Source organism: Grus americana, chromosome 2 (genome assembly GCF_028858705.1).
Source record: "Grus americana isolate bGruAme1 chromosome 2, bGruAme1.mat, whole genome shotgun sequence".
In the NCBI taxonomy this organism is placed as follows: Eukaryota; Metazoa; Chordata; class Aves; order Gruiformes; family Gruidae; genus Grus; species Grus americana.
The window spans coordinates 137,356,616-137,381,048 of record NC_072853.1 but is presented as its reverse complement, the minus strand read 5'-3'; the positions used below and the strand labels follow the sequence as shown (position 1 = coordinate 137,381,048).

Below are 24,433 nucleotides of genomic sequence, written 5' to 3'. Positions count from 1 at the left end.
AACTTTCCATCCTTACCCTAACTCCCAGATCATTAGGGCTACCCTTTGGACCAGCTGTGCCCTGCACAGACTGGAGAGGTTCTGTCAAGTCTGCCTTCCCCTCAACACTGTTTCCTTCCACTCCACTTTTAACCTGGCTAATATCTGAATATACATAGTCTGTCCAGCAAGAATAAAATTGCATTTGATAACACGCTTTACAGTCAACAATTTCGAAGTCCTTCTCGCAAAGAAGGCCACACCTTGGACTGAAGGCAAAAGTGTGACCTGTCTTAGCTGAGCTTTCCTTCAAACAGCTCGACATTCAGCAGACGACCTACCTTTATTTGTTTTGAAAGGTATAAGCATAGCTTCAGTTTCTTAGCAATTAAGCTAACAACACGGTTCCCTTTCAACCACAATTTTCCAAAGATGATTTGCATTCTAAAGACTCTACGCCAAGAGGCAAACATTTGTCCACACATGAACAGCTCTGAAAATCAGAATCTCTGCTGCCAAATGTATTACAGGTTCTCTGAAATTAATGGCATAAATACCCAAATATGCACAGTCTAGCGCATGCAGATTTTACAGTTGCAATATGCTTTCATGTAGAGTTTAATAGTACAGATTACTGCATGTTACAAAGCAAAATAAAATCATGAAAACCAGGTAATTTGATCTACACAAAAATCAAAATAAAACAGCAAAGGATGTAAAGTAGTTGGTTAGGTAGATTTTATGTGGATAGTCCGGAAACATGGACCAGTTTTGGTTGCATGCCGCTTTCACAGCTATTACTTTTGTTAGGTTTGCAATCTGATGCTTTTGATTTTTTATTTGATGCTAATAAGTTCTGAAAGCCACAGAGTTTACAAAGCCAAAAAAACAAACCTGGATCCACTAAAGATCCTGTTTTCCTCCTTCATAACTCTCCACTAGCCAGGAGTGAAGCTGTCAGTTTTACATCACTGGAAGGAGCAGATTTGATTCATTGAATGGACTGATGTTCTTTTCAGAAGAACTTGGCAGAAATTAGTAAATATTTAGAAGGTGATAAATAGTCCAATAAGATACTCAAAAACATCAAGTTAAGATGGCATCAATTTATATAAAAATTAAGGCTGTAAAACTATATTTGTTCTATCACTGGTCTTAATCAGACTAACACTGTAAAAATTGACATTACAGTGGGAAATAAAGTTATATAAGAATATACCATGTTATTATTTAAATTTTTTTCTTGTTCTTTGATATAATTCATTGATAACTATGCACCACATACACATGTAAAACAGACTTTTTCCCACATAGAAGAACCCAGCTCTCCTTCAAGCTATGAAAAGGTTTTCTAAGATCTTCATGGACCTTCTACTGAGAATTTCTTACTGTAAAATTATCTGTTTCAAGTGAGCTACTTTTGAGAAATGTATAATGACAGGAAAAAAATCAGGGTGTGAAAAAGCTGATCTGAATCTCAGGCCCTAATAGGCTACCAATACCAAGGACTGTGTTGAAAATGGACAACGTTTGCTTTTAATATCCGGTTTCCCTCTGCTAATGGACAGCTTCTTACTTCCACCAGCAAGGTCCTCATACACTCACTCAGATGAAACACTCAGTAATCTCTCTCTACTCTTGGAAGTAGAGATTGGACAATTTTATGAAACAATTTATTTCTTGAAATGTGTCATTTCAAGATTAATGAACTTACAGCAAGTTGAGCATTTCTGATTTTATTTCCAATGGAGATGTTTGAACAAGCTAGTTTTGTTTCAGGCAATACTTTCTTCTGGCATTTGACTAATCTTATTTTGTAATGGTGGGGAAAAAAACAACAGGGCTGTTTGTTTGTTTTATTTTATTTTGATTTGGTGAGTGAAAAAGAAAAGAGTTTTCCTACAGCTCTATTAATTGAGTCAATGGAGCAGAGCACATTGAGTAATCCCAGTTTGAGCATTCCAGCAGAGCTGTGAGTCTTTACTGACCAATTTAAATATTCAACATATTGATAGAACTAAATATGTTCACTACTGTGTAGTTACTGACAGAAGGCCACAAAATGGCACAAACAAGTCTGTCTGGAACATAATAGATTTGATCAGAAATCTTGGCGTAGGATGCAAATACACAATTGTTAAAAGTGGTTAAAATGTTTCTTTTTGGAAATTCCCCATGAGAAATATTTTTCTGGTTTTGTTTTTGAGGGTTTTTTTTTCAAATTTTTCAAGCATTTAAATGAATTCCTCTGTGTAAGTCCTCATATTAATCCTCTCCATTTCTTTTTATTATCTTTTCCTTTTTCGCACATAGAAAAAAATAATAAAAGGGAGGAGAGGGAAAAAGGAAGAGTTAAAAATTGTACCCTTTTATTTAGTAAAGTCTCAAATACCTTTCAGTGTTTTTTTTAAATAAAAATATATAAAAACATATACCATTTTTTGTCAGCCAACTTCACATTTTAGCTTTCTATACAGAGGGCATGGCAAATTCTAGCCAGTTATACCCTACTGCTTAAAATTTATGAAGCTCTTATCAGTTGTTGATATCTTGGTAACATGTTTTTTGGTCAAATTTACAAGTCTGACAGTTGAATTCCTGCTTTTTACACATTTTATGGTCTGGGGATGCATTCTAATAAGGCCCAGATAACCCCAGAAGCTAATTGCCATCCATACAGGTAGTACAGAGGATACATTTGAATGGACTCAGTTTAGGCCAACACTTTAATTAAAAGCAAAGATGGCCCAACAAGATATTAGAGTCCTGAAAGCATCTCATACTGTGCTGGAATGTATTCAGCTGAAGACAACAGAGAACTTAAAAAAAAAAAAAATATTTAACACGCACACACACCAGTTTTCTAAATAAGGCAACTGTTTAATAGACTTCACTTGAAAGTCAGGAATAAGAAATGACTAGGAATTTAACTAGGATGATGTCAGCTCTATTCACTGCTTACACAGTGCACAGATGCGAGGAAGGCCCTTTCTGCATGCACAAAGGCAGGTATCTGCCCTAAGATGTTATAATCAAAGTAGACTGTTGGCAAAGGAAAATGGAGATGGGTATGGGGACATGCAGCTATAAAACAATGCAGTTAATGGCCAGATTCTGTTACTTAACATCCTGCTTAACCACCACTTATAACTGTTTCCTAGCATCTGACTGTTCTTTGTAGTCGACTTACACGAAGCCAACAAGAAGAGGAAGAAATATATCTAGAGATTTATAGTCATATGCAGATGTGCAATGAATTCAGGTAATAGCTAAGGACAAAATATAACATCCTTTTCTCTGTAAAATCTAAAAGGTTCAAACTAAACCCCAGCATTTTCAACTGTGTATTATCTTCTAATCAGCAAAATAAACAACCTATTCCAAGCATTTCATGAGCTGTACAGGAAGATAAACCAAACTAATTCTGTCAGGACAGATGTGATCACTCCCAGACTCCATAGGGGGTTGCTGCATTATTTTGCCTTAGCTTCAAGTGATAACTAAAGCTTTATATGTACTTTCTCCCCATAACACCTATTTGCAACTTTTAAACATACAAAGTGTTTTGTGTGTTCTGCATTTCGGAATTAGTTGTTAAACATAGCATTTGCTAATCTTCTTTCATCAGGCAATTTTTATTTGGCATTGGCAGGAGAAGGAAATTTTAAAACATTCCCTTTGCTTTGTGTAATACTCAAATATAAAAATAAATATAGCATTGTTGCTTTCTCTATAATCCCTGCCTCCAAACATCATAGCAAACAGAACTCGTACAAAGGACTGATATAACAAGACAGTAATAAAAATATAAAAAAAAAAAATCACAGCACAGATATCAGTTTGATTTTATCTTATTGATCTATTGCCCACTTTAGACAGGAGGCACTGGCTGGTTAGAATTTAGCATGTAATTGCCCAGATGTCATGAACTAGATTTCAGTCTCTGGTTATTTCAGGTGCTGGTAGTAGAAAAACAGAGGCTCAACTTTTACAGTGCTTTTCCTTCTTTGTTGTTCATAAGAAGCTTCTGAAAAAATAGACTGTGCAAAAAACTTTTATTAGAATTGATGATTAAAAAAATATATTATAGAATATTTTGAGTTAATTTCTACTTTCCTAAATACAGGTATTGATTAGGCTTTCCAATGGCCTATGTTACAGCCCAATTCTGTGGGTCCTGCACAGCCATCCTATTCCAGAAATGCTAATTTTTTTACAGCTGCTATATTCCGCTCACTGTTGCAGAAGTGGGAAGGGACATTTATGGGAAGAAGAATCTTGTACCTCCATCTCTCTTGCAAGACATACAAATTGGGTAACTCTGGACTGCATATCTTTTTTACATTTGAGTTTTCTCTATTTAAATCATGAGGAAAAAATACCCAAAATGCTTCAAATACTAGGCTGGTTCTTTGTGGTCACCTTGTATCTGCCAAACCCAGATTTATTCATCAGAAATAGCTAGCTTAATTAAAGCTGTCATCTCCTAAAAGCTAATTCAATCCCTCTGCCTGTCACGTTGAGGATAAAATTCAAACTAAGCCATCTGCCTTCATGGTGTTGGGAACACAGGTACAGCTCTCCTCTCTGAGATTAGCACAATTCCCACTTGCCAGTTGCAATAGTTTTGGTGGTAGACTATCTGGTTTTTGAAAGAAGTCTACAAATTTGGCATATCAGGTTGTCCCGATAAACACATACACGCAGGTGAGCTTGATCGGCTGAAGACAGCGAGGCCACAGGGCACACACACCCTGGCTGTGCACGGCGGGACCCGAAGGCTCCCTGCTCTGGGGTGCTCAGCACGGTTGGGGGACACAGTCGGATGGATGCAGAAGGTATCTTCTGCTTCTCCTCACACCATGGTTGTGGATGGGAAGTCTCAGCAAGCCAGCCAGCGTTTTTCATTGAGGACACAGCACTCACTCATCTGATTTGTGCCTCTGTGCTTTACGCTGTAACTTTAAAGCAACTTTGAACGTTAAATGTATAAGGGTGTAAACTGATCAGTAAGCACTGGCTCTGTCAAGCACAGCACTACCTTTGCATCTCCCCTACAGAATCCAAACTGCGTGGCGTCTATCTGCCCGCCCGCCTCTCACGCCAGTGTACGCCAGCGCTGCTTGTGTTGTGATGCAGAGGTGCCTCTGCGCTTGCACGGACGACTGACGCTGCAGAGGAGGCATTCTCTGAGCGCTCCTTCATCAGAAGTACTTTATTTAGCTCTTTAAAGGGAGGGCAAAAAAAAATTAAATTACTCTATAGATTAGTTTTCCTAACAGTACTACCTCTGCAGAAGAAATCCAGGTAGGAAAAAAATACATGCATTTGTGCATTAACAAAAAAAATGTCAGTTAATACTCTAGTACTGGAACTACAATAACACAGACAGAAACATCTACCCATGTGGAGTATCTCAGTTGTCACAAGGGATTAATATCGGTGAAGCAACTCACTGTTATGGAGAATTTTATTTTTATCCGTGTGTTATTATGATGTAGAAAAGAATGCATTTTGATGGGGTTTGTAGCATTACTGGCTTTAGAAAAAATTATGCTTTGACTTATGAACCAAGCTAGTTTACAATGCAAATTAGTAACAATGTGTGTGAAATAGCACAGTTTCATTTTAACAAAGACACCCTGAGGTGTATAACTGAACGTTAATGATTTCATTTGGCATGGTTGTTATCTTTAAAATGCAAACATTGCACCAAAATACAAGCCAATCACTAACTGCTTTCAGCTATGAAGGGTCAGAAAATACACTTTACAACTCTCAGTGTGAGTGTTGACAGAACAAAATGCAAAATTTCAGACAGTATATGTGAATATGTATTTTCTATCTTCAGAGTACAACCCTTGCTTCATCTTTGACTGCATGCTTCTGATTTCTATTAAGTATGACTACCTGCTTGTCTTGTCAAGCAATTAAAGTGACAAAAGTAATAGCAGATGCCTCTTTCATAGTTAAAACTACAGCAAGCAGACCATAACTTGCATTTTATTACAACCACTCTATACAGCCTAATAATTGCAAGGTAATTGAAAAGATCCTGATAATAAACCACCAGTTTACTTTTTTCAGACAAAATAAATATATAACCCAATTCAGGCTTCATTTTAACGACACATTAGATGGTTTCCAACTTGTCTTGATTTTTGTTTTATTTTATGATTGTAAATAAACCCTGGAAAATTCCTTCCCCGATTTTACCACCTGAAACTGCAGCTGTTGGCTGACACTATCAAAGCCTCGCAATTCCGAACTCACGTGCAAATCTCATCAAGTGCAGACACTTCTAATTGATTCCAGAAGTTTTTCTTTTGCTAAGATCAGCGGGCAGAAGAAGAATAATGAGCAGCTTTTAAGCAGAGGGGGGAGGGTGTTGAGCTCAGGGAGTGGAGATTTTAAAAGCTCCAGCTTGGCTGCTCTGCCAGAAATGTGGAGCAATTTTACGGTCAATTGGCTGGAGCATCTGGAACTATACATCATAGTCTTTAGTTGATGGTGGTGAAGCCGACTCTCAAACTGGCTAAGTCTAAAATCAGTAATGACTCTGCTGTCACACCTAAGTGGAAACTAACTTAATCTACTGCCAGATTTTACTGTGACTTTTTCTAAGGGACATTATTCCCCTTAGGGCAGTTGTCAAGAATATTAAAAGTCCAGTCCCTGGGATACACTGCGTGGTATAGTGGACTTCTCTGAATGAAGCTAACATAGAAAATACAGATTACAACTCATGTTTGTTTAATTCCATGTGTGTTGACAAGGCTTTTTATCATAAGGCAGTCGAGTTTCCTTCCATCCTCAGCTTAATTTCTAAAATACATTTCAAATACACCAGCCAATCTAGTTAGGGCACAGAGACTGCATAAATGCTGAGGCTGTAAATCATAGCACAGGGCATGGAGCTTTCACCTTAATGGAAACCAAATATGGGATATGCTGCTCTTTGAAATGTGGCACAGATGATCATAACGAGGGACCAAGGAAAAAATGCTACAGAGCAGAAAACTATCGTTGATGTGGAAATAAGTTCTTATGAGTAAATGTTTGGTTTAAGTCAGTGCTCATAAGTCAGTATTCCAACACTGGTAAATTACGCTAAGAAACAAGTGAGGTAACAGCAAGTCTTTGTACGATGAAAGGAGAAATAAGTAGTGTGGTAATATATCACATTAAGAGGGACTGCTGTGGAACACAGAATACAGTGCAAATCAGTTCTTTAATAAAGAGATATTATATATTTTATCCAGACAAATTAGCTGACACACTCGTAAGAAATACCAGAATTGCATCACAGATCAGAGAAGCAGCCCAGTTGGTACAGAATACTGTCTCCCAAAGTGTTTGGAACAGCTGCATCTACCAAGTTTAGATACGCTGTAGGAGTAAATAAACAATTTGACCACAACGATGTTCATTTCTGCCTTCACTAGTTAAGGGCTGAATTATACCCTGCAGCACAAGATTTCATATATCTTCCAAAGTTGGTTATATTTCTAATGCACCACATGCCCACGTAAAACAGAAAAGAAAACAAGTTATTTATTTAAACTAACACACGTATATACGACCCCTCTTTTTCTCTCTTTTCCCCAATGCAAGTTGCCCTAGATTTTTGTCCTTTCTACATGTAAATTACTACATGTCTGCCAATGCTTTCATAGCCAGGCAGCCCAGGAAGTTGCAGTGCAGGAGGAGTCTGGGTGAAGAGATTTACTCTCAGATACAATGCCCTAGCTGAAACAAAGGTAAAAGATAAACAAGCACCTCAAGCCAGTGTATTTCCTCACTCCTAGCCCTTTAGTTTAAGAGTCTTTCTCAGTACTGGGTTGCAACCACTCCAAGAGTTGGTGAAAATATTTAAGACAAGAGTTCCAACAACATGTCAATGGCTCTCATTTCTACTTGCTCCTCATTAGCACTACTGTCAAATAACAGCCACTGCTTGACCAAAATCAGCTCATGGAATATGCTGGCTGATGCCAAACCAGAGCAGTTGGATGGAAACACTTTGAAGAAGTGCACCATCATCACAGATTTATTTTTACATATTGTGCCTGCTGAACTGTCGCATAACTGAACACACGAGCAATGTTTTCTGCTACCTCCAGGTGGTTAGGAGACTCCAGGCCCAGTCTGACAGAAAACGATTTGGCTTTAGCAATACAGATGATCATCGCATTACACAGGCATGAAGTAATCAGCTAAACAAAACTACCTAGTATGGGATGTGGCCACACAGATCCTCAAGCAGACAATAAACTGAAGAGCTAATGTGTTTCTATAACCAGTCAAATATAATATCTCTGCCCCTATCATCAAGGTTTTCAGGGACCTCCACCCAAGAAACAATTTTCTTAAGATCTAAAAATTTCCTCAAACATCACCGCTTTTTTTTCTTAAAAAACCCCATCAACAAACAAACCACACAACCTTCCCCTTGCCCCCCCCCCCCACTTCTTTCACCTAACCATCCCTATGAAATACATACAACACAAGAAACAGAAAATGCATGCTGAGAAACCTGTACTGTTCCACCTCCCATAAGAAAAAGAGAGGTCACTTTTCTAACTCTGATAACTTCAAATTACTGTCTTGTTTGGAGAAGAAAAGGACACCAGGAGAGATCCCCTAGGAGTATATTCATATATATATACGTGAAAGAACTTCAAATGCAATAGCAGCAAGAACAATACCTCTAAATGACCAGAAGATTAACATAGTTTTCATGTGGAACCAAGACTAGTAACACATAACTTCAAAGTATCAATAGACAAGATGTTGTACTTACTACAGCGTAGACACAGTTAACAACCATATTAAGACTGCAGCTTTAGCAAAAGCAGAAATCCTTCTTTCTTACACATCTCCAGCTTCGTTTTACTTCCACCTTCCCTGGGCTTTAGCATTAAAAATCTTTTCTGCTCCACAGCAATTTGTGTCAACTCACTTATCTGAAGAAAAACCCTCAGCTGCATTAGAATAGCTGGCCAAGCCAATCAGCTGGGCAGCAAGGGCAAGAGGCTGGAGCCAGAGAGCAGGGCTTCTGCTGCTGGAATTGCAAGCGTTAGCTGCTTTTTTAACACCCACCTGAGATAATTTAATGGCAAAATGGGAAAGGCTCACTCCTCGTTTCCTCGGTTGTTCTCTCCTTTCTCACTGCTTCCCTAGTTTTCTCACATTTCTTATGTGTTTTCCTTCTAGTTTTCACCCAGAAGGCCTTCCTCCCATGCCGCAGTTCTGATAATTGTCCAACCTTTTTATGAGCCAAATGCAATTATTTGCAGTTCAAATCACCTATTTTTAATAGCGTACCCTGCAAATAGTACTGCGAGGATATTTACTTCTGAAATCTTATCTACTGGTTCTGAAATATTCATGGGAAATATGAACATATGAAACATAGTAACAGAAAAAAAACAACTTGTATAGACAGGAGTCACATGTTTTTTCACTAATGATTCAACACGCTGTATGACAAAATCAGTCTTGCATGTATCTGTTGGAATGTGCACCATTAATTTAAGAATGTTGTGACAGAATTATTTGTTAAATTCTGGACACATTGAGTAGTGCTATCATGCCTCTTGCAGTTTATTTTTCTTCATCCGTAAGTAAGTGCCCTTAAAGGCATAATTCATAGACTCAAAAAAATAAGTCAACAGAAATTCTTTTACATGATGTCGTGCATTCATTCCTGTTGCTCATGAATACTAGATTGCTAAAGAATTCTTTATTTGGTACCATATAAGGATGATGATGTAAGGAGGACATTATTTAAGCGCAGTACAGATTATGAGTACAGAAAATATAACATTAAAAAGATCAAAGTCAGATAAATCTAGGTGTATGTTAAAGATGGAATATGTATGAGGCAAACAAAAAGATTAACTAAATGGTTTAATTTACACCACTCAAATTACAAGTGGATTTGAAAGAGAAACAGAGCAAAGGAAGTTGAAAAGCAAGCACATATAAATTACTAGGACATATGGAGCAGAAATATAAAAAAATTACTTATGAGATAGGTCTATGTTTATGAGCCTCATAAGATGCTGAGTTATCTACACTATTATACTGTGAAGGACAGATAACCTGTTTGAATGTTGTACAGAACAGAAACAATTTTTAGTACAAATTTTAGACCTAATTTCTGAGAAAAACTTGTATTTATTTATTTACCTTTCTGGTATCTGCTGATTCAAAATGATCAGGTCAATATTGAACTAAAACATTAATATTTGAAGACTTTTCAACATGAATTGACAAATCTCTGGCAGTTTCCCTTTGCTCAGAATTTTTTTATCATAAATCCCACTATAACAAAATTACCACACCTAAGAGCATTTCTACTGTGAATCGAGAAATTGCATAACATATTGAGAGCACAAGTGGACCATTTATATCGAAATGAGGAACTCTTTGAAGTTCATCACAAACATCATAAAAGCTATTAATATCACAAACCTGTTGGTTTATGATAAAAAGTAAGTCTTTAGTGTTGACATATTGACATTACTCAGGAACATCTATTCTGATCTCGCTAAGAGCAAACAGTTTGGAAGACACCTGTTCTTTCAGTATTTTTAAAGAAAAACATGTGAGCAAGGTTTCTTGTTAAAATGGTCAAACAAGGGACTAAAAAAAGAATAAAAGAGAAGTATAATATAAAGGATAAAAGGAAAAACGATAGAAGAAAGAATAGGAAAATACAGTAGGGAAGAACTCAAGATGGTAAAGTTGTTAAAATTTAATGACAGATACATGTAAAGAACAGAGTAAGAACCATTTCATTTTATTTTGTTCTTCATGGCAGAATAGCAAGCTGTATAGTTCCCTACAAACAACAGAAATAACAATCTGATAATTTTACTTTTACTCATTTCTAAGTAAGAGACACTTTTACATATGCATAGACACACCTCAGCAAGAAAACTACATGATTATTATTTTTTTAAATTGAGAGTGTATATTTTGACATATAATTATCCCAAATTCAGTCAGAATTCAAGTCTGAGAGCTATATCTCAAGGGCTACAGAATTAATTGCCAAATTTTAGAATTCTTCACTTCAAGCCTATCTACTGTAGTAGGCTACTCAGTAAATAATAAAAACATTTTCCAAATTATATTTAAGCAAGTAAAATCCTTAAAATATCGGCTGAGTTCTGGCAGATTCTTATCAAAGGAATTCAAGAACTGTTTGATTTATACACCAAATCTTTGACAATGTAACAATGTGGGGGAAAAACCAAAACAATTCTTGACTAGTGGCATTTATATAGCTTTAAATATTGTTCAACAGTTATTGTTTCCTATCCCAGGTAAAAAGACAAAATAAAAAGAAAAAAAGATCCACAGTAGCATAAGATATTTTTCCATTCTTCTGTTGCCTAATCTCTTGAAAAAGCAGGAGAATCAGCACCACCACCAGAAACCTCCAATTAGGAAAGTTGCTATAAATTTTGCAGATGTTTCAAGTCAAAGGAATCATTTTGAACTTATCTTGAGTCTCAATCCCTATTCTTTTAATTTTTTTTTCTTGTTTTAAGCCAAAAGGTAACTTTCTGATAACAGTTCTACTAGTCTAGCGAACTGTTTATAACCTTGCTGATAACTGTCTTTGCTGGTAACCAGCACTAGGTAGCTTGGGAATGTTATTCAGATCAGAATCTGAATGATTCAGCGTTATTTAATTCAGATAATATTAAAAGAATTAAAAGAATTATTATGAAATGTCAACTGTACTAAAAAAAAAGAAAAAGGTACATTAAAAAGTAAATTCACAAACAGGATAAAAATAAGTCCTAATAACACAAAAGCAACCATACTTAATCAGACCAAAAGTCTATTTAGTCCAGTATCCTATCTTTGTCAATGACTATAAGTCTGTTTCTGAGGTTCAGTATAAGTACAGAAGAAAATATTAGATATTTAAGACTCTTTCAGCCTCCAAGAATTTTCAGAGTTGCCTCACAAAAGGTGAGTTAATCAATTCAAGTTCAGCAAGTTCCCTTCAAATCATATGGCCACTAATATATTATTTTTGCAAGAAATGATAAGTATACACTTTCCTGTAGCAAACCCCAATAATTTTCTTACAAGTTAATCCTAAACAGTGAGAAATAGAGATAAGAAAAAAAATAATATTCTCCTCAAACACTATAATAAAAAATAAAGAAGCAAAATATAAATGTTTAGTGCTTCTGTTTTTTCTAAAAAGATAAAAAAATCTAGGGTCATCAGCATAGACATTTCAAAATAAATGTCTTACCTCATATGCATAGCCCAAGGAAGAAAATTGACTCCTTAAGTGGCCAAGTTTGTACGCACCTACGAAGATGAAGCAGCGGATGATTTCCAAAATTCCTGCTTTGGGCCTAGAAAAGGGAAGTAATTCAGATTAACATCCAATCTTTTCTTTGTTAACTTCAGCAAAAAAAGAGAATGTAGAAATAGTCTGTGATGTTCTGCACTTAAACCAAGTCATCTTTCTTAACCTTATGGTTAAGTTTTTATAGTATTTACCTTATAAGGACTTATAACACTGAATTTGCTGGAGGTGAGAATACACATACTCACAAACTATGTATGAGTTCACACGAATGTAGATGCATATATAGTTATTGTCTTTTGATCTCAAAGATTACAACAACACAATTCTGAAAACTGCTACATGAGTAGTTCAGAATATTTTCATCAGTATATTTCTGTAATTTTTTACTAATTCACATTATTAACTCCCTAGGTTATGCATGTCTCTGGCATATTGACAGATTTTTTACCTATCCTGAAATAAACTATTCAGTCCACACAAGTGAAAGATATTCCCTTCTGAAAACATAATGAACAGCAGGTGCAAAGCGGACCAGGCACCTTAATCTCAAAGGAAGCTACTAGTCCACATTTCTGTTCTGGCAGGGCATATAGTTTCTCTGTAAGAAACTCTATCTACTATTTACTCTTCTGTAGGGTTACGGTGCCCATATGGACTACTTCCATAGTGTACATCTCACTGGTCACGTGTATTCAAGATCCAACTTGATTTGTATCCATACTGATTAAATTTAGTCTTAAGTCCACACCATCCTTCATATGCTTTTGAGTCTACTCTGAGCTACACTGTGTGTTTTTCATATACCATCAGGGTATCTGGCACTTGTGGCACGCTATACAGGACTGACGCAATACGATTGCAGTCTGAGCTTGAAGTGCCTTGAGACAGCCTGCAGGTCTCCCTGGCCTGCCAGTGTCCCAAAACCAGAGATGTGGCTCCATCCATTCAAGCATGGAGAGGGACGTGAGTAACTCGTAACTTTTCTGCAAAGGACAACATAGATCTAGACACTAATCACTATGGGAACATTCCTGGATTTAGGTGCTTGCTTTTCATGTATTTGCTACTCAATGGAAAGCAACATATATGTCTGAGTATATCTATATTTATCAATATATTTTTTTACATTCTTGAGATTTCCATATAATGATAAGTAATGCATAATGAGAGAAGGAAAAAACCCCATGGTTTTCATCTTGCCTGTTTTCCATAAGTAGTCCAAAAGAGGTCAGGGACAGAATGATAAAGCCAATTCTCAAGAGGATAGTTCCCTGTGATAACATCTGTTAAAAAGGAGACAAAGAATTCATTTAGAGTAATTTTCTGAAGAGAAATTGAGTATTAACAGAACAGTAGCTTCAACGTCCTCACTCGGTGATGTCAGTGTCTGCTTGTATTGGGTTTATGTCGCAAAGTTTTGGTAGCAGGGGACTACAGGGGTGGCTTCTGTGAGAAGCTGCTAGGAGCTTCCCCTGTGTCCGACAGAGCCAATGCCAGCCGGCTCCAAGATGGACCCACCACTGGACAAGGATGAGCCCATCAGCAATGGTGGTAGCACCTCTGGGGTAACATAGTTAAGAAGGGGGAAAAAATAACCCTCCACAACACCAAGAGCAATTGCAGCCAGAGAGAGGAATGAGAAGATGTGAGAGGAACAACTCTGCAGACACCAAGGTCAGTGCAGAAGGAGGGCGAGAAGGTGCTCCGGGTGCTGGAACAGAGATTCCCCTGTAGACTGTGGAGAAGACCGTGGTGAGGCAGGCTGTCCCCCCGCAGCCCATGGAGGATGATGATGGAGCAGATATACACCTTGGAGCCCATGGAGGACCCCACGTCAGAGCAGGTGTATGCCCAAAGGAGGCTGTGACCCCATGGGAAGCCCATGCTGGAGCAGGCTTCTGGCAGGACCTGTGGCCCCATGGAGAGAGGAGCCAAAACACTGTTTAAGATATTCCCTTCTGTACTAGGTGTTTTCCTGAAGTTACTTGATTCCCTTATGCCTTTACCCAAAAGGGAACGAACTGTTTCTAGATAAAAATCCCAGCAGCCCTGTTCTTTTTCTTCACCTTACGTTACCAGGTCTTTACAATAGTCATCTACGAATCCCAGTGGATGCAAAACCTGATACGTTGGTGAGAATAAGAATTCACATGACATGACAATATAACCATATTTAAGAAGAAACAAAATTAATGTTGCTCCTTCATGACAACTCGACACTTGGTTCCCAATTCAGCAAAACTTTTTGACTTATACCACTAACTTCAATCAGACTTAAAACACTTAAACATTAACATGTGTGTTAGTACTTGGATGAATAGCAGCATGAGGATTTATGTCTTTAAAATTTACATCAAAATGATATAAACAAAACAGAAATTATTTTCATTGTGAAGTTTAAATTTTTTCTTTTCATTTATTAATCATAGAATCATACGATTCTGTGATTCTATGATTAAATATTTTTTTGTATTCTACACAGCTGCCTTTGAAAATCAAATATTTAATCAGTTTTCTTGTTCCCTCCCTGACTTCCTTTCAAATATTAGTTTTGAAAAGCTTTTGTTTTTTCATTTAAAAACAACAACAAACCCAAAACAAAAGTAGTGGATCTTGCTGAGTTACAGGAATCCTTTCTGGTTTCAATAGCAATAAGGTTTATGAACAGCATCTTGCACTTCAAGATTGCAGGCATTGGAAAAATAAAAATCTATGAATGTCTGCCCTGATTTCAATAAATCCCACTCAGTGACATGTCCACCTTCCTTCGGTGGTGGCCCCTACCCCTTGAAGAGATCTAAGGTAAGTATCTGTGAGCGTGGGAGGCCACAGGAGGATATTCTCAAGTTTTACAGCTGTGTGAACTTACAGTGCCCATGTTTGCAAAACACATCAAACCACACACTCAGGCTGGGTAGGTTTCTGTTGTTTTACTAAAGAATCACAAGCACCTACTTAGATATCCTTAACAAACAGTTATTGAACAAAGAAAACACAATCCCAGCAATGAGTGAGCTAAACAGAAGCCTCACCAGTTTACAAGCCAGAACACACTTCTCACAAATGACACCTGTCAGGCCACTCTGTTGCACAGATTTATACCAAGATAGATCAAACTCATTACTGCATCGCTACATTTCCAGTCTGTTCCATTCCACCTTATGATAAACTTACAAAACCTCAGACTGATGATTATCACCATCATCTACTTATATGTAGCCCCTGAGAAAGTATATTTACATTTTTCTTATGCTCTTACCCCGGGCAACTGCTATCAGCTACCACATGAGACAGGATATTGAGCTAGATATTGAACCCTGGGAGTCAACTCAGTATAGCAGTTATGTGGTGAGACTCTCACTTAACTCAGGAAAGCAAACAATGTTCTGATGACCTTATAATCCTTTATCAAGGTTTACATCACTTGGAATACATTAGCAAATTCCAGATACAAGTTTGAAAATATGTCAATGAGAGATTAAATTGAGGGTGCTCTTTCTGAAAACTTCAGTTTCTAGAATCTGAAAATCCCACAGCTATCCTAAGTTTAAAAGACTTTCCGTGGTTAACATGACGCAATTTGTTTTGAAGTGACAAAATTTTTGGACAGAGCTTTTTTTATAAAAATCAGGCACAAACTCTATTTAAGTTTAATAAAATGAGTAGTTCTTAAACTGCTCATCTAGCTACAGTAAGTTCAACTCCCACTTCAGCTTCCTGTAGAAACTGGGTCATACAAAAATTCAAGAAGCGAACAAAGAAAAACATGATTTGGCACAGGTGTAAGGGAACTCACCCATAAATTTCTTAGAAATGCTTTGATATGTTTTTCAATGATTGTTACTTGTCAAATAAAGGAGTTTGCCAGACAACTAGGTCTGGAATTCAAGACTTTCCTCCTTAGACAGTGTCCTCACTTTTAAGTTGGCTAATTACACCTTCTGGACAGGTGGCTCTGAGTTTGCTTTTTGTGTTTCCAGTGCAATGCACTAGCTTCTATAGACTGCCTTAAAAATGTTCCCACAGTGGTAGGGCACTATTCTGAGGAAAGGAACCTAAAGTTTTGTATCCTCCTTAGGCCGGAAAGAGAACTGAACATCAAATTCAAATTTCAAGCAAGTCATGTAATTGCTACATTACAATATATGGCTAAAATCACATTTCATGGAAAATAAATTAATAAAATGAACCTGCAATGATTTTGAGAGAACAAATGTTAATATTTATCTTCAGGAAGCATTCAGCAGTACCTGCTATGAATGAATAAGGGTGCGTCCAATTACCAGTTTGAGAGAGTTGCATGATTTCAGACTTTTCTGCCTTCCCAGTGTTTCCGAGCTGGCTAGCATTAGACAACCAGTCACCAAGTCCTAGGCATCTGGGTTTCCTTGTGATTCCAGTTTCAGAAAACAGGTGCTGATTCATTCTACCTTCCTTTAAGTGCCTTTACTGAAGTTCCTACAAACTTGTTTTTAACCTAAGCTTTCCGTGTCATCAGTAGGGAGTGAGCACTTTCTGAATGACGCTCTTTCTTGCCATTAGCTAGACAGTAAGTCTAGAGGCTAAATTTGGTCCCTTCACTGAGAAGTATTTGAGTGGATGATGGAAATACTTCTCCAAAGCAGACACTTTTGGGTCCTGTTTTTAGTGGTGTTTTCTCTCATAACTTCTATATTTTTTTTATTTGCTTAAAGATATATTTTAACTGCCATTTCTAGAAGAGTAGGAAAAAAAATAAAAATTACTCTTTTAAAGTTAACATCTTTTCCAGGACCAATAACAATTTTTATTATTGTTGTTCTATAACATTGTTGTTGATGGACCTTCAAATATTGATAAGGTTGATATTAGAGACACTATAATATTGTAATTCAGGCTGCAGCTTTCTCTCCACAAAGAAAGAAAGGATTGAATACAAGAATTTGGAGTGTGAATCTGCAAATTTATCTTAAACACTTTTCTAAGTTATGCAAAATTGAAGCGTGGTGTTATCATTTGAATCTCCACATTTATCTAACCACAGAAGAAAAAACCCTAGATTAAGAACTTGAAAGGAAATTAATAAATTGAAGTTCAGTTTTAAACATGGATTTCCAGTAAAAAAGTTGAGAATAGAAATACATTTTCATGTATGTAATAAATCCGAAGAACTGAAGCAACCTTATAACTCAGGAAAATCAAACTCAAATATAAACATGCCTTTATCTTTAAATGGTTAAAATGGTATGTGAGGTTCTTTAGCGTAATAACTACTTGAGCCAGGTATGATCATATTTTACAGATTCTGTTTTTCAGGCCAATTTCCATTTCTCTTCAGACGCTCTCCTACTTGAGCTACAACATTTTGAACACTAGCTGTTTGTAAAATTTCTTAAGGTCCAATACCATCTGTGGCCCAGAATGTGAATGACTGGAGGACTCTAAAGCACAACCTGCAGATCACAGTTAATTACAAACTGTAGTATTATTAGATTCACACAAATGCATGGCACTGTAATGTCCAAGTACAGTCTTGCAGCCATCCGCTTCCCAAGTCTTCAGCTTTCTGGAGTGATGAAGGTGAGGCATAAAGCCTTACTGGGAACCATGAAGGTAGGTGTAAGTTACCCTTCACTGTAGATACACGCACCACATTCACATATAGCAAAAGGCGTGTTCCTTCATTTGTGCTCCTAGTCAAGGACTATCAAGAGATTGGCGATGAAACACACCATGATGCCACTTGGGAATAACGGCTTTTGGAAAACCAGCCATGTAGCATAAATCTTAGCATTACTAGTTTGCTTCCATAACTTTCTCTTTACAGCTCCAGTGGTATAGTTACATGCTGCCTTGATTCTTTTTTATTTACTTTCAAACATGTATCACTCTATGAAGTGGATGCTGGCAGCTGAGGCATCCATTTTCTAGGCATTAGTCTACCAAAATCAACAAAATAGTCGGTGGGTTATATCCCTAAATTAAACATCGTATATTAAATCTACACACTACAAGTTGCAGTGGGAAAAGAATGTGCTTTTTACACCTTCATTAGTGCTAGCATCCTCGTTCCACTTAAATATAATATGCATGGATTTATATATAAAATAAATGAGTATTTATACACTGGAATATTTGCATAAACAGAGAAGCCTGTGGGACCACAGCAGGTTCCCCAATTACAAGTCAGCCACAACTTTGCAATGTGGTTATTGGCTGCAATCAAACAGAAAAAAATATTTCTGTTGGATTTTGATTTCATTGAAAGCTTTAAAAATAACTTGGAGCCTTAAAAAAGGGGGGGGGGGCGTATAGAATCTGGGAAAAAGTTTACATGGCTTTATGATCAACAGAATGCCACAGCATTATTACTTTATTTTTTTTTAGTAATGAAAAAATAATTCATTTAAATGAAGGAAATACACCATTCCAAATGCGTATTTAGATGAACATTGAAATATTCCAAATTTACTTCTATATTTCAAAGAACTCAGATTGTTTTATTTCTTTTGAAGAATAACATGGATGCATTTTCTCATCCTGATGTGTTCGGTGTTTCAAAAGAACTATTAGGAATGATGTCAGCACATTTCATAAGTTAACAGATGCCCTGCTGTTATATATCAGACACTTTTGACTTTCAAATGAAGAATGCTAATACGATGCTACAAAATTTGTATTGTTAGGTGTCTTTGTATGAATTTTTTTTAACTTAGAATTCCTAAAAAGAAATTGTAAATTCTTAGCAATATTCCATATATAGTACTTGGTGATGTCCTACTGAATGGATATATTAATTGTGTTCTCAGCTTTCAAGAGATCTATCTTATCTCTTACTACTTTTTGTCTAATTGCAACTGCTCTTATATTCATAGCATTGTAAGCACAGTAAATGTTACAGTATCTATCAACAATAAAAAAGACACTGCAAAATGTGTTTAAGGTACACTTCACTTTGATTTATGTGATACATGCAGTTCTGGAGCTATGAGACTTTTGCTTTGAATGTACTGCAGTTTTACACTCCTAGCACTCTCTCTGGGACTGATCCAAATCCCATTTCTTCAATGAGCTTTGGATCAGATCTAGATGTGCAGAGCTCAGAAGTAATTTTTATTCTCTGGATGTAGTGCAGATCGCTATATAGAAAATAAACACTGTATGCTCTCTCCTGTGGAAAATATATATTTGTTCTTTCTTGTTTTACTTTTTTCATAAGTTAAATGTAGGTCATTCAGACCGAAGGTATATGGTTGTTCTTTACGGATAGAGAAATTTAACACTTCTACAGGGCGTGAGACCAAACACTGAGCAACTGTAATCACTTGAGAAATGTAATAGCTGTGTGCTGTGTCTTATGGCTATTATGAAATGGAACTTATACCTAAAAATGAGGAAAACAGTTAGCTTTCTCCATTTATGGAGCTATGCCACAGTTATGACATAATTCATAGCCAGACAGAAAGTTCCAGTTGTATCCATAGACATTTCATAACTCAGTGTAGTGGAAAACTGATATTGAAGAAAGATTTTTGCCAAGTAAAGTTATTCATACACAAGCTTCCTTCTCATGACAGCTTCCCCACTGTACTGCAGAGCGATGCTGGAACTCTGCCTTGAGACCAGCATTTTCTACACCCACGCTGAAGGTTTATGTCCTGAGATGAGGTGCTTCTAGTTCCCCATGCTCCCCTTCTTATCCTTACTACCTTATTACCCTACAGTTTTGTGCAGAGAATTTTCTAGTTGTTTTTCTACAATAAGTTCATAAATGGTGGATCTTCAGGATGTTTCCTCCATGATTGCAAGAATTTAATGATCATCTGGGGCTTGGGTGCATTTTTCAACTTCCCTTATTACTTAAACAGCTGCAGTTATCAGCAAAGAAAATAATTTGGACCATCCATTTTTCCTTCCAGGACCAGAAAAAGGCAAAAAGAGAAAAGAATAATATAGGAAAAACTCATAAGCTGGCTGCTTACTTCTTGCTGATAAAAGCAACAGTAGCAAAGTAAAAACCAAAAAACCAACCAAACAAAACCTTCACAGTTTGATCCCTATGCAAATATGACTTGCTACGGTATGTAGGAATCTAGAAGCATATCCAGAAAATGTTGCAGAGGCTTTTCTCAATATAAGAACATTGGCAATCATGTATACTGTATATCTTGAATACATTGGAGGTATTTATCCTTACCTTTGGCTTCATTTCCTGCCCTCAGAAATTTCTTAGAATAGACTAAGCCTCAGATGACCTAGTAATCTCCGAATTCCCTGCAGTTGCAGTGTGACCCTTTATAGAGGTGAACACAATGTGTAGAATAGTCAGAAGACTAGGCCTGAGGTAGCTTTTATATTATATCAGCAATGCTACATAAAATACTCTTTAAACTTTTCTCAAAAATTGCATCATTCTACTGGTCTGATGTGCTACTCAGAATACATCTAACCAAAAACGTAAAAAACAAGAGGGTTGTAGCAGCTCATATATGCAGAGCTGCCAGAGCTGCTTTAAGCCTGCTGCCACGTATCCCAAGAAATGATTGCAGGCAGAGTCGCTCTGCTGCCCTTCTTGCCCTGGGATGCAGGAGGAATTTCTAAGTCAGAAGACCAAAATGTCGAGACAAGATTTCTGACAGCTTTGAAATGGCTTTACGATCCTCTGGAATCCTTCACAGATAACCACAGTCAGATATGCAAAAGAGACTTATTTCTAGAAAGCTGTCTCTTGGCTGGATTCAGACATGTTGGTCATGGGCAAAGGTGTCGGGGCGCAGCGAGAGGGGCTGCTCCCCGGGGAAGGGGCGGGTGTCTGGCAGCAGCCAGTGGACAGGGCCGTGGCCCCAGCAGGAAGGGTGCTGTCCCACAGCGCCCATCAAGGTGGGCAGGGGACAGTAACCACCTTTGGCCAATGGCCAGAGATCGCCAGCCAAGCATGCCGGGACAAGGCAGGTCCACAGGCGAGCAGAGGCTGAAGAACCCGGGGGACCTTGATACCCTGACAGCCGGCCTGTGGCAATGTGGGTGACAAACGCAACAACAAGACTGCTCTTTAACCAAGGGGGTCTTAGAAAGGGTTTAAGAAGGTGGGCAAAGGGTGTTTTATCAAACTACCTATCATACTATCAGACTATTGTGAGTTTTGGTAGGCCTTTGACGGATTCGTGGGAATATTAGGTGCATTAAAGTTATGCTTCATAATGAGAAGATTTTAGCTTTAGTAAAGTAGAAAGAGTCATCAACGAAGGAAGAATGAAATACCAGGGAGATCCTGTCAGCCCAAATGCAAGGTGGTAAATACATGCCTCTCTGCTGTATTTCTATCAATGCTGTTGTACGTTCGAGACTGGAAGAAGGATTTGCCCTGAGTCTGTGCTCCTCCAACTCTGAACTCATGCTGACACCAAGCTTCCCACCTGCAAGCACCGCAAGACCTTTGCAATCTTTCTTCTCAAGCTTGGGCATTATTGGCATCTAACAATATGACCAACCTTGACGTCTTAAAACGTACATTGTTCCAAGTCTAAGACACATTTTACCTTTCATGAGGTCCTGAAAACTGAAGCAAACACATATGTCTTTTATGGAACATATATTATTTTTTAAATTAATTGCTTAACTTAAGCATATTCATCTGTAACTAATTAATATGGTTATTAAATGTTATTTAATAAAAATATAAAACATTATATATTTAATATTATATAATTATATACATTTAGCCATTTATTTTTATTCTTTTTACAGACTCTAGTAATTATTATAATAGTATAAACAAGATATGAGTCAGGCCATAGAGCCTCTGCTCAATGCTTTATTATTTAAATATGTTGTGTGTCATATTATTGTTAGCATGAGATGCTATTTCATAAAGATAGGAATTACTTACAGTCACGGAACCAAGAAGTTCAGTATACAAGTCCATTATTACAGCAAAATGTACAACTGCATAGCAATTAAGATAAGCTGGTACACTTGGATTAAAGGGAACTTCTTTTCCAGTGATCTGCATGAAGCAAAAAAGATAATAGCCTTCAACAGTGACCTGCTCCAGCCTGTTATTCCTTCATATTTGCTACACTTGCAAACACAAAAAAGACAAAGATAATTGCACAAAGATAATTTACTATCAAACTTATGTACTACCTAGTGCGAGACGGAGTTAAACTCTGTGTGTATGTATGTTCACGGCTAAAAGAAAAAGAAAATTACCATACTCTATAGAACAATTTTGAAAATCTCTTTAGGAAATGAATAACGAAAAGATAAATAAAAAAAATTATTTTTTTCCTTCAAATAAAAAGAAAAAAAACACAGCTAAACCATTCATTTCCTTCAGTTTCTGTTCCCATTTCATCTTCCCCTATGCTTTATGACTGCTAATTTGCTAATTTAAAATAGCATGTGTAGAGTTTTTCACATTGATCCAGTAGCATTAAGAGGTCCAAGTAAATTACACAAAACTGAAAGCCTGTGCATGTTCTATTTACCACTGGGATTTCCTCAGGAAGGCCAAGTCTAGGTTTGCCTGGTCCCCAGCCTGGCCCTTTGAATATGACAGAAAGCTTATTGCAGAATCCAGGTGTGGCCCAAAACATGTTCCAAATATGAGCCAAGGGACGTAACTGAAAAAAAAGAGCAAGTAATTTTTCATTGTTAATAAAATAAAATTTAATAAAACATTATATTTTATTAATTTTTAGCTCTCAAGCAAATGATTTTTCAAAGTCTGTAAAGAGAATAAATTAGGAATAGATTAAGATAGAAGTTCAGAAAACCTGACTGAAAAAGGCAGGAGTGACATCAAGCCCTTGGTTTATAGTGAGGATTACAATGACTTCTGCCCAGAGGAAAATCTGTCTCTCCTGTAATCAATCCAGAGTATTTAATGGAATATTGTATAACTATATTTATGGTAGTTTTAAACTAGAATTTGGTTACGGGGACCTTGACATGACATACTCCCAATAACTAAATTACTTAGTTTCTGACTGGAATGGATATAATTGCATAGGCTGTGGCCGTCCTTCCAGCCTCCAGCCCAGACACCCCTGCAGGAGAATTTCTCATTCTATGAGATGCCTCCTTGGGTAAACAGTCATGAATAGCAAACGGGGGCTTCAATACTCCTCAGTCCCTGAGGTTTTTACAAAGAATTTTTATCCAGCTTAAGTGAAGCCTGAACCAATAAATCTAAGAAGCACCGCACTACATACTTTTTTTTTTTCTTTTTGTCTTTTTTTTTATTAAAAAACCCACTATATTCAACCTGTTCTGGAGGTTTTGTTGAGACCATGATGCCTGCTATATAATGCTGTCAACACAATCTTTCTAGAATACCTTGAACAGCAAATACGTGAAGGGATACAAATAGTAAAGATATTACACCATGGGATTATTTATGAAATAGCAGTATTTAGAGAGGACAAACAAGAGACAAAATATATATTTTTGTTTGTGCTTCGCTGGATATTGCTCTGCATACAGCAAAATGGACATCATTCAGTCCAAGGCCCATTATATCGCCATTGTAATTAGTCGTTAATTTTACTGTATTGTATTTTCATGATGACTACAAGCTCTGCATATGCTCAATGCAGTGAGTAGAAATAATTGTTTTGTAATGAAATACTGAAGAAATTGTAGATAATTTAATTGACTGTGCAGCAATGCAAGGATGGTTTCAACTGTGCCTGAGAGGCGTTTCTTTAGCACATGAGTGCCTGTTGAAGATACCAGAGTTGATGATACAAACTATAGCACCTGGAGCATGATGGGATCAAATGAATTTACTGGATGTGTTAAGCCATATACAACTTTTGCATCTTCTGCCTCAAATGTTCCTGATGGAAGAAGAAAAAAAAAAAAGAACAATCAACAATCAAATTCAAAAGTATACATATTTTTGCCACACTAACATAAGAGAGAACACCTTTTTTTTTACTTACCAAATATCCTGTCCCAGATAATGAGTGTGCCACCATAATTTTTGTCAATGCAGTAAGGATTTCTACCTATAATAAAAATCATGTATGAAACCAGTAATTACACATATAAGAATACATGCAACTGAATTATGAAGGGAAATCTTATTGCTCTCTTTCTACTCAGATTCAAACATACAAA

The 24,433-nt window shown here is 36.9% G+C and overlaps 1 protein-coding gene across 3 annotated transcripts in view; it reads right to left on the bottom strand.

Moving 5' to 3' along the window:
- AGMO (alkylglycerol monooxygenase) overlaps positions 1-24,433 on the bottom strand; it is a 204,389-nt gene that overhangs the window by 76,130 nt on the left and 103,826 nt on the right. The window contains exons 7-13 of one of the 3 annotated variants that reach the window (XM_054817174.1): positions 24,256-24,321; positions 24,071-24,150; positions 22,798-22,932; positions 22,197-22,313; positions 13,529-13,611; positions 12,266-12,371; positions 10,013-10,086 (exon numbers count right to left, since the gene is read on the bottom strand). In XM_054817174.1, the coding sequence (XP_054673149.1) occupies positions 10,013-10,086; positions 12,266-12,371; positions 13,529-13,611; positions 22,197-22,313; positions 22,798-22,932; positions 24,071-24,150; positions 24,256-24,321 (661 nt within the window). The remainder of the gene's footprint in view (positions 1-10,012; positions 10,087-12,265; positions 12,372-13,528; positions 13,612-22,196; positions 22,314-22,797; positions 22,933-24,070; positions 24,151-24,255; positions 24,322-24,433) is intronic. The other 2 variants (XM_054817175.1, XM_054817176.1) reach the window with 2 other exon arrangements.